The sequence below is a fragment of the Mesitornis unicolor genome, unplaced genomic scaffold (assembly GCF_000695765.1).
Source record: "Mesitornis unicolor isolate BGI_N332 unplaced genomic scaffold, ASM69576v1 scaffold41924, whole genome shotgun sequence".
Lineage (NCBI taxonomy): Eukaryota > Metazoa > Chordata > Aves > Mesitornithiformes > Mesitornithidae > Mesitornis > Mesitornis unicolor.
Genome location: NW_010178801.1, coordinates 578 through 12,344, shown reverse-complemented (window position 1 = coordinate 12,344; position 11,767 = coordinate 578). Strand labels below are relative to the sequence as shown.

At 39.6% G+C, this 11,767-nt stretch overlaps 1 protein-coding gene across 1 annotated transcript; it reads right to left on the bottom strand.

Annotated features, from left to right (window-relative positions):
• Window positions 1-395: 395 nt before the first annotated feature.
• Window positions 396-11,559, bottom strand: ERCC4 (excision repair cross-complementation group 4; the record flags this gene model as incomplete). Its single annotated transcript, XM_010182576.1, has 9 exons — window positions 396-525; window positions 1,247-1,339; window positions 3,103-3,694; window positions 5,221-5,331; window positions 5,915-6,043; window positions 6,370-6,550; window positions 7,608-7,815; window positions 8,942-9,137; window positions 11,379-11,559. Coding segments are annotated over 9 exons (1,821 nt in total), but the record flags the coding sequence as incomplete, so codon positions are not given.
• Between the last annotated feature and the right edge of the window lie 208 nt (window positions 11,560-11,767).

The following is an 11,767-nucleotide window of genomic DNA, read 5'->3' as shown; positions in this document are numbered from 1 at the left end:
TTCTGTGATTCTGTGATTCTGTGAAAAGATGCTTTACTGCAAAGAACGTAGACAAAGCCCACAATCTGCAGTTGTTACCCAGGCAATCCCTTTTGCCAAGATCAAAAGTTCCCAACACTTACTAGTTCAAGGACAACACCGCTTTGAGTGTCTGTTAGTTTTAATTCCTCTTCACCTCACAACGAGCAGTACTAGACAGTCTCCTAACCAACAGACTGCCCAGAAACAATCCAAGTGGTGTCTGTCTTACTGGTGAAACACCTCCGAATTCATTGCCATTGCACAGAGGGAGATGCAGTAAGGGAGGAAACGTTTCTTTACCATCAGGACTGCAGGGTCAACGTGCAATGTCTACAACCTGCATGCTTTGGACAGCATTTAAAGGCAACGGTTACAGGTCTTTGTCCAAGCTGAGAGCTGTGAGCCCCAGCAGGAACAGAGGCCAGTTTAGCATCTCTGATTAGGTCTAAGTTTGTATCATCTCTGCCCTCTCTTTCTTCAGGAATTACCATGCTGGCTTTCTCTCTGAGGAACCACAAAGAAACAAACACTGAAAAGTGCAATTATATGAGAAAAAGTAGATAAAAATGGTTTAGTAACCTTCAGTCAGATGTAAAATTCAATAAAGTTTCATAGTAATTGCAAACCTGATCAGAAAGGCAATCGACTCGGTTTTCCAGCTTGCTGGGCTAGGAGCTGTATTTTTATTTTCAATTGTTAGCACTTTTTAGCATCGGATTATTTTACTTACAGAACTTTTCGGGGCATATGAAAGAAAGGACCTAATGAGTGGTAGCGGCAGTGTAACCTGGTGAGAAGACACCATCAGTAAAAACACTGTTCTATGCAGCCTAAGAAAACAATGGCTTTGTTATGCCCCACAATTACTTAAGACATGAAAGCCTTAGAAATACCTTGCTAGAAATGTTACCTGCAGACACATTTACAGAAATGAAATTCATGGAGAATTAGGGAAAAATACAAAGTAGTGCTGTTTAGCCTTTGAAATTCAATATTAAAAACCCTAAAATTAAAAACAAATAAAAAATCAAGTGCTTTGAAAAGGAAGGGTTTGACTTGTAATTCATTCTCAGTGGGAAGTTTCTCTTAACAGCTGAAAAACAAGTGAATTAAAAATTTATTTAAAGCCTTCAGACAGTTACGAACTTCACTCTGTTGAAAATGGAAGCACGTAAGGGAGTCACACAAAACACTGATAATAAAGGCAGCAAAGTAATTTTCTTACCGAATGAGTTTTTCGAAGGCCTCCTTCTCTTTCCTGAGAGCTGTGAGGTAGCGCTGTTCTTCTGTAGAGCTCCCATATACAAGGAAATAAACCCTGTGGGTTTGGAGGAGGGGATAAAAGAAACACAAATCACAAAAACTCATATTAACTTAAAAATGCCCACAACTCATGTTTAAGATCAGTAGCAGCACTTGCCTGACAAGTTAGTATTTGCCTTAAAAAAGGCAAGTGAAAACCCACTATCTTTTTCTGTAAAGATGTTCCAAAATCAGCAACAAAAATTCCTGCACCCGTGCTCCCTCTCTCCCCGGGGCAGACTGGCTCACTGGATTCCAGCAAGGCCTCGGGTTGCAGCCAGCCATTCAATAAAGACACAGACCAAGCGTAATGGGAAGCATCACGTCTTTCTGATCTTCCCAGCAGCACACATACAACAAACTAAACCAATCTGCAACCATCCCGAGTTAGGTAAAAACACCACCTAAGACTTTAAAATCATGGATCTGCACAAGGAAATGGTAGGGTTTACAAAGGACAAGCTGTCATTTATCTCGCAGGAACACAACAACAAATCAAGTTTTATTCTGCAAATGGGTTTTTATATGGAATATATAAGAATTAATATTTACCTTAAGGAATTAATTGCCTATAGCTTTTCAGTATAGTCATTTTTTCCAGTATATTTTTAATTGAGAGAACTTTTGGCAGACTGATAGGATTTTATTCCTATTACATTTGTTTTCACATGGTGCATCTCCCAACACCTACTTGCATGACTGCATCTAATTTTCCTGAAGTGTGGGAATGTGATGCAGGAGGTGGATACAGCACATGCCGATTAGGCGGTTAAAAATAAATGGTACAAATAACCCAGTGATCATCCTCGTGCAATACACGTTGAGTTCTTTCATTTGTATCTGCACTGCCGAGCCCTCACCTGGATACCAGGCAGAGACACCAAGTACCACCAAACTGATTTCCATTTTCAGTTACAACTGCTCCGTTACATTTATGCAAATAACTTTCATGAGGTGATTAAAGTATTATAATTCAAAAGGTCATAATTTTATATGCCAGTAAGTTGTGTTTCAACTGCAGTAAGTAAAGTGTGTTTATTCTGAGACTTCAGAAACTGCCGTAAGTTATTTTCAGAGAGGTACAAGTATAACCAGTTTACTGCATTCAAGAAATGCTGTTATCAGGCAGCCACATAAATGAAAGATAATGCAAAACCTCATAGTGTATTAAATTTTAAGTCTTCTGTATTCTTAATTAGTCCATAAAAACCATGCATCAAAGCGAGTTTTGCAACTTACAAGTGTATCCAATACATACACACAATGTGGACATCCTGTCAGAACTGAGTGTGACTGCAGATACTTCTCATTTTCTTAATTGCATTTTCCTTTACTTGTTTTTCTGTTACAGTTTGAGTCACTGATCTTCAGCATGACCAGACATCAGGAAACGTGAAAATTAATTACATCGAAAATGAACCTTATTGTTCTAAAAATCACACTTCTAGAGATGGTTTAAAATGAGACAACAGCACCTCAAAATGCATCTATTGCCACTAAGAGCATCTAAGCAGAGGACTTGTAGAAGATGGAATGAACTTTTGGGGGTTTTTATTGCAAATATGTTTTTGTTTGTGGACTAAATGCCTCCTGGGAAGTAAAGAGTTATCTTTTGGTTATATCGGACAGTATGTTTTTGTTTAAAACTAAGAAGAGGGCTAGACAGGAATGAAAAGGTGGCTAAAGAAAATCACTAGATGCACGCTCTGCCCTCACTGCTGTAAGCACACTTGTATTTTTCCCTTTAAGACTGAAGCGAGACTGACCAAGCCAACTTGCCTCAAAGGCTTCCCCGGCCGGCTTGCCTTGTAGATTTCCAGCTGCCGAACAAAAGTCAGTTCTGCATCGTATAACACAACGTATCTTGGTTCTACTTCATGCAGAACACGAGTGAGCGCGTAGGGATCACTGCACCCCTGCAATGGATGAATAATGGTGAGTGGGTTCTTGAAAATACCATAGTAACAGTCTGAGGGTAAGTTCACATCAAAGTCTTCAGGAGCGGTCTCTTCAATACCACTTTCTTGGCTACTGCTTAATTCTTTGTTATCTTCCACCTCTAACTCCTCTCTCTTTTCCTCCTCAGCTTTCCCCAGCAGTTGGATTATAGTCCGGTCTTGCTGCTGCTTGTTTTTATTTTGTTTTGAAGAAGCCATGAGTTTGGCTTTTTTAGCTTGAGGCCCTGTGTCTGGTCTGGCACTTCCTTTGGACTTGACAGCTTTTCTGTCCTTAATCCACACTTCTCTGGCTTTCTCATCCTTTCTGAAGGTTTTGTTGTACAGTCTTGTTAAAAAAGCTTCTGCTCCAGCAATAATGCACTCCCTGAGCTGTGCACAGGCTCGGTCATCACTGGCACAAATAAGCACTTGCCCTGCAGACAAGAAACGATATCATGTTTATAATCTGTTACGCTGTACTTCTTATCCAGCTGAAAGACATCTCTTGAGCAAATTGTTTTTAATGATCCTAGAAGCATGCCTGCCAAATGCCTTTACATTTGGCTGTCACAGCTGCTCTGGATTTTCAGGGAGTTTAAATGGCCCGATGTTTTGTACCAAACAAGATTAGAGAACGTTAATTGGAGTTCAGCATTCCTTATTCTTACACCATCTAAATTAGCGAGGTTTTCCTTTGGACCATCTGAAACGAGGCAGATACAACACATATTGAAACTTACTCAGACTTCTACTTTTTTAACATGGAATAAGAGAGAACTTAATTTAGACCATTCTAATTTTCAGCCTTCATTAGATGTGTTAAAGAGTCTAAAAAAAATGCGTGTTTCTCTTGGTATTATTGACATTTGTGGGCCTTGAATAACAATTCTCCACAAGCTGACTCAGAAAAACTCCTACAACTCGAGGTGAGAGAGTCAGTTTTTATCCAGAGACAGAACACTGTGGGTGGGAAAAAAGAGCATTTTTTTTACCCTTACGATTTCCTAAAATAAAATTTGGTGAAATTTAAGATGATCAAAAGCCCTAAAATAGGAAAGATAGCAGAGTTCATTAGAAGCACAACTGCCTTTTACTCTTCACCCCATTTAGGTGCATCTCCTGGATAAGCACATTTTCAGAAGAACGTATGAGATGGAAAGGGCACAAGACACAACTCCTATTTCTTTTCTTTTAACCTGAACAGCTCTCTCAGTGCTGTGCTTTGCAGTGGTAGCTGGAAGGCTGCTGGTAACACATCAGTGCTTTGGCTACTGCTGTCCTTACCCAGCACCAAGGCTGCTCTCCATCACTGCCCCCTCACCAGCAGGCTGGGGGTGGGTAAGATCTTGGGAGAGGACAGAGCCAGGACAGCTGACCCAAACTGACCAACGGGATATTCCATATAGCGGGACATCTGCTCTGCAAGAAAAACTAAGAGAAACGAGGAAGGGGTGGGAGGCATTCATTATTACAACATTTATCTTCCAGAGCAACTGTTACGTGTACTGAAGCCCTACTTCCTGGGAAGTGGCTGGACATCGCCTGCTGATGGGGAGTAGAACATAAAACTTCTGTTTTCCTTTGCTTCTGCGTGCAGCTTTTGCTGTATTAAGCTCTCCTTATCTTGATGCACAAGATTTTTTTCCATCTTATTTTCTCCCCCTGCTGTGCTGCTGAGGAGGGGAGCAATAGAGCGGTTTGGTGGGCACCTTGCATCCAGTCAGGGTCAACCCACCACAATAACTAGCAGCATTTCTCTTTCAGAGCAAGAACTAAATAGGATTTTATGTAACTGTTTAGTTTTACATAGTTGATGTACATAAACTCCTTAAGTCCACAAATTATTAAATTTAAAACTGCATCTAATAATATTAGGGTAAAGATTTAGGCTCCTCTTAAAAGACAAGCAGAAGTAAAAACAAGCTGTTGTGTGAAAAAACGTAGAACATTATTTTCTCACCTGGACCACCAAGGTCTTCACTGTTCTTATTCTCGTTTTCAATCTCTTTCAGTACTTCTCTCAAAGCTTCCCATTTTGGGTTACTTTCTAGAACCAATTCCCTTTTCAGTTCTGAAACAAAACAGGATTGAACATAGCAGCTCTTACAGCCAAAATATCCTTCAGAACTTTAGATTACTGGTTAGATGTCAATAGCGTGATGATGGTTGTTGGCAAATACGATATTCCACAGCCTACATATGCATCTTGTTATGCTAATGGGTTTGAGAGCACTTGTACAGAAACGTTTAAAAATGGGGATAAAGTACTTTAGTGAAGCAAAAAGTTAAAACATTCACTCATTCTTCGGTTCTGAAACTCCTGAATATAATTTTTTAGTAAAAGCAACAGCAGCCTCCTACCCATTCACATAAAATTAACAAGATCATGCTAAACACCAAAGTAATTCGACAGCAATTCCATAAAAGCTTTCCCAATGATAACTAAGCAAGCTTAGAAGAACCCTTTACTTCTTCGTGACTCCGTTTTGTGTTATTTATTACATGCTTTTTGAACTAAGATTATGTCTCAACTTATCCCAGTTAACAGACTGAGATCTTGAGCTGTGTAAGACCACGTAGGGAACCATAGCACAAGCAATAACATGCAGAATGTTGGAAATCCTGTGACACTCAAAATTAGGAATCATCAATACCATTTTCTTTCTTGACATCCCTTTTTTCAGAAACTTTGCCTTTCTGATTCAATTTCTCATCCGCGGTGCGATAAACTCTAGCTCGAGCATTTACAAACATCGAAGTACTGGAGTCAAGAAACAGCCAACCTAAGGGGAAAAGAAAGCGTAGCAGTCTGACATTTGCGACATGTACATGATTCCACCCTTTCCAGTAAAAGCCCCAAATCTCTCATCTGGAATACCTTGCTATGTAATTAATAGCTTAATAGAAGAAATGTGATGCAAATCTCACACTGTGAAGTAACAGCAGTTAAGTGGGAAGATGAAAGCATTATCTGTCAATAAAAACCTACGTCCTTATGGCTGCTTATATAAAACCTAATTAGATACCTTCATATATTTGGGACTATTAATTAAAAATATCAACATTTCTCTGTTCCATGCATTAACTTCTATGGTTAGTCGGTGTTTACCTGAATTCTCACCAAAAGCTTTTTCACTTGCTCTCAGTGACTCCAGAAGATTAAGGAAAGTGACGCAGTCATACTGAGTCAGATACAGCAGCAAAGTACGTAGTATCTTCAAATCTTGGACCAAAGACTTTGTCTTAGCTCCAAGTTGATGCCAGAGGGGATCTAAATAGTGACGTATTGTCTAGAAGTATAAATTGGAAAGTTCAAATTGGGTGTCAAATATATAGCATACTAACCAAGGTAAGAATGCACTTATTTTTCCTTTACAGGGGATATAATTAGTTTCCCAAAGGTATTAAACCAAATTAAAGATGTGATGGTGAGATGCTTGCTTTGATAAGTAATAATTTCTTCAGCGTTAACACCACATAGGTGCCTTTCTGCAAAACATTCCAGCAGTTAGCAGATGTAGATCATTTAATGCTTTCAGTCCATATTTTCCTTTCCATACAATAAAAAAAATACCGGTAAAAGTAAAATTAAGAAAACCCCAAACCACCATTATTTTGCTGGTTCTGGCCTGTGTGTTTAGTATCTAGCATCCTTTACTGAGGTAAAGTAAAAAAACATTATAATGTCATCTACTTCTGCAAAATAAGATGAGTATCAAGCAGATATAAAACCTACAGAACATTAGAAACAAACCCTCCAAGTATTTAAAGCACAGGCGGCCTCACATCAAGATTAATTCACAGGTAATGAACAACCAAGTTTGACTACAATGGTTACGTTTACGATTTTACCCTACAGAAAGCACGTGTATGCCAAACACTGCAGATCTGCCAGAAACAACAACGCACAATTAGTGACATGGATAATGAGTAAAAGATACAACAGATGTATGCGTGTGCATATTATGTGTTACACACAGTACCTCTCCTAATGGAGGAAATAAAAAATACAAGCAAGAAATTCAAGAATACTTGTCTCTAAAGCACTTTGAGCTGAAACTGAAGCCCTCTTTAACACCACCACCACACTATGAATCAGGATGTCCCTACTGTAGGGACTTCGGAAGTTAAGGAAGAACAATACCAATACACCAGAACCACCAAATACACCCTACTGGCAACTGTAACATCCCCATTACAGGTAACAGTTTCTTTCCTTGTAATAATAATAAACATGTCATGGGAGAATACTCAGTTGCTGCTGGTTATTTATTTTACAAATAGTATTTTTGTTTTGAAGATCTACATCTCTTCAGTCAGACACTGCAAAACAATCAAAACGGTTACCTTGTCGAAAGATTTACCAATAGCATTCTCTAAAGACAGATCTTCTACTTCAAGAGCTGGATTATAACATTTGAGTTCTCTCAGACACGCGTTCAGAATGTCCAGGATTGACGTCTGGATGGCAAGCATTGCAGGGGTCATTGACACATGTATTTCCACCACTTCAGGTTTATGCTTCTCTAAAAATGAGTTCACTGCTATATGAAACCTAAGAGGGAAACAGCTTAGTAAGATTTACACGGATGGTTTGCTTGACCTACGACTATTCCAAAGTCTGTACAAACTACAGTTACAATTGTTTACACATAAACAAGTTAATTGCAAAATGAATCTGTTTCTACAGATGTGAAGACTGCAGTCTCATAAGCAGCCTCAGAAAACCATCCAGTCCACAATTATGACTGTAGTCATTCTAGCCCTGTGAGCCTACAGTGCTGGCAAACGATCCATGAGAACTGGGGACGCTGCCTGCTGACCTCTAAAAGTCAGTGGGCATTTCCCTTGCTGCATGCTGTGCCCCCAGGGTCTTTTCATGGTTCAGAACTCAAGGAAGCAAGTTTAGAGAGTTTCTAGTCAACCTTTCCTATCCTAGTTATGTCCATGTCTACCTCTTTGTGTTGCTGAAAGACTGTTTACAACACAGAGGTACGTAGAGATGGGGTGAGACACATTCTAGACTGGGCTACAGGCACAGCCAGGCAGAGCTCCTGCCCCAGGCAAGGGCACTGGATGGGCCAGCTGCCAAAGTGCCCCTTCCTGTGTGGCTCTGCTACTGGAAAACGTAATGCATGTCACAAACTTGGCAGTTTGGCTTCTATCAGTCATCAAGAAACGCTCTTTGTACACAACAAACACGTAAAGGAATATTTAAAGATCTGACATACAGAAAGAGACCCATGGAGCTTCATCACTGGTGGAAACAAACACCTCCATGAATCACAGAACTGAGAAACTGCACCCCTCTTACTTCATGGCTTAAATAATCTGTTTAATCAGTGAAGCTTTTCTTAAGCTATTAAGAATGTCACTTTATGCTGTGATTTCTATTGGCTGACGGGACAGCTATACCATAATGTTCAGCCCCTTAGATTTAATTTGGGTTTGTTTTCAAAAATACCTCCAGAAATTCAGCACCTTTAAGACCACTCCTGTCAAAAACTGAAGGAAACTTGTTTAGGAATACAAGAGGGAACACAGATTGGCTGTGTGACTGCATACACCTCATCTTCTTAGGAACCAATTGTAACATCCTTCCTTTTTAAAAAAAAAAATGAAAAGAAAAGGTTTAAACTTTTAAAAGCTTAACTCTCCAATGAAGTAAAGAGGTGCCTTACCTTGGCCACAGGTAAAGTTTCCTGACAAAAAGATTTCTCATAACTCTTTCCACATGGCAAAAGCCTGTGTTAAATGCAACCGCATTATCTGTAAAAGCTTTAATGAAGCCTTGCTTGTTCTTCTGGCGATAAAGTCGCAGGATAAATGCTTCCTGACAGGACTCAATGATTCTGTGTGCTTTGTATACCAAAATGCCTGGCAAAATAAAATATTTTCAGGTTACAAAAAACTAAAGTCCAATTCTGTGTAGATTTTTCCTCAAAACTCTTGACAGTTTTTTCTTAAATAAAATACAGTAAGAATTCAAATCTTCTGAAGCAATGTTTGGACAAACTTTCAAGAGTTCAAGCCAGGCGATTCCTCAGCTTCAGTGCCACAGGATGGTACTGCTGTGTGAGCCTAGGTAGAAACAATGTGCCACTGTTTACTGCACGAACCTGCAGCATCAGTTTAACTGTGCCATTAAGTACATCATTTCCGTTTGGCCAAAACCACCAGGAATAATAATTCTGTGCTGCAGTGATTATTACTTACCTTAATTTAGCTGAATTTATGAATTCATCAGATGTTAATTCACATGTGCTTCTACACCGATTTTATAAACATTTATAATGCCTAGAAACACGTTACTTTTTTGCTATGTTTTTGCTCCAGCAGAAACACTGTTACAGCTTTCTGTTGGTTTTGCCCTACAAATTCACGCACAGATAACACACAGAGCTTCCAGCAGAGCTAGGTGTTACCCAAGTTTTCAATGAAGCCGCAAGTCTACCACAGCTGCTGTCGTGATGACCTCTAGTGGCACTGCAAAAAATGTAACAACTCTATGCCATTAGAGGACAATATTTTTAAAAATCGTTACTGTATTCCTTCTTTTCATACTGACAAAGTCCAATGGTGTGTTTTCTTTCTCCCCCTCACCCTTTGGTAGGTCAGAAATGTAGAAAGGAAGGAGTCAAGGGGAAGGAGAGAAATTAAAGTAGGTTGCTGAGAAAATACGTTCACTTTTTTGACCTAGACACATAAAAATTGACAAATCTGGCACCCTTTGGATCTAGCATAAAACTGTTCAAAGATGTTTTACAGATTAAAGCTTGTCACACATTGATTAAAAGGAAAAGGATACAGCTTCTGAAGCAAAAACTTCCATTCTTCTAAGCATCCAATGTTTGGTTATGTTTAGCGATCAAAATGTTAACATTTAGATCATAATAAAGTACTTTTATATTGCTGGCTGTTAGCTAGTTATTTTAGTAGCTCTTCAGGCTGTAACAAGGTTTCCAGCTTAGACAAGAACATAAGGAGAGTGGTCAAGGGAGAAAGGGAATGGAACATGAGTGGAAAAAGAAAACTGTAACATATTCCATCTCTAACTTCCATATCACAACAAAAAAAGGTCACAAGCTATTCCCAAAATCTTTCGAATGATAGAAACAACATTACTTCATAATACTGCTGTTTAGATAGCACCCAAGGTGTGTCAGAATCACAGAATATGAGGAGCTGGAAGGGCCCTGGAAAGCTCCCCCAGTGCAACCCCTGCCAGAGCAGGATCACCAGAGCAGTCACACAGGAACATGGCCAGGGCTTTGGGTGTCTGCAGAGAAGGAGACTCCACAACCTCTCTGGGCAGCCTGGGCCATGCTCTGCCACCCTCACACTCACAAAGCTTGAACCTGCTGTGCTCCAGCTTGGGACCATTGCCCCTTGTCCTGGCATTGGACATCCCAGAGCAGAGCCTGGCTCCTTCCTCCTGACACTGCCCTTTCCAAATGGATCCCCAGGATTGAGGGCACCCCTCAGTCTCCTCTGCTCCAAGCTCAAGAGCCCCAGCTCCCTCAGCCGCTCCTCAGCAGGAGATGCTCCACTCCCTCCAGCATCTCTGTGGCTCTGCACTGGACTCCTTCAAGCAAAGGTTTGTAAGGTATTTTTTGATGGAAAAAGTAATCAAGAGTAATTGGTTAATGCAAAAAATAAGTAGTGTGCATGGCTGATAAAACAACATCTAAAATCCATTTTTATCATAGACCAATGTCCTGTAAGCTCACAGGACACCAAGTGCAATCAATTATTCTTCTCTGAAAGTCAGTCTGGATTTCATGTTTCTTCTGTCAATGGCATAGTTTAACTGCTTGTTTGTTTTCCAGACAGTTTACTGCTATCAGAAAGCCACAAAAATGAATGATCCAGTAAAATAATGTGGATGTTTTCAAATTGTATGAGTAAATAAGGCAAACAAGTTTGGACGAAAGACAACCATTAAAAAAACAACCAACAAAAAAACCCAAGCTACATATTTGCTCCTTTTACCCCAGCTGTGCAACAAAAGGAATAACGCTTCAACCTCAACACTGGTTAGTAGAACTCGTCATACAGAATTAAGCTTTATGTGTCATCAAACAGATCAGCCTTACCTTTATTTCATCTAACTCTTACCAGTAATGAGGTTTGCAGGAATTCTATCCGTAAGGAAATCTACCACAAGGATTCTACTTGTTGCAAAGATGACCCCTCCTTGTGTGTAAAATTCATATCGAGTATTATTTGTAATTTCATTGGTAACGCGTCGAGGAAGATGAACAACTCCATCTGACCTCAGCTGGTCGATAAAATACTCCTAAACCAAACACAGTAAAACCACAAAACTTCACTGTGGTAACTGATGAAACCTTAATTATACATACTCTGCTAAGTTTAAGGAGCTGTTGAAAACAAATCAAGAGCACGATGTAATAAGGTACTGCCTAAGGAAGTCAAAATTATCACTTTTTTTTTTCTTAGGTATACTTTGTTTAGTTTCAAACTCATGCAGGTGACTTAAAAAT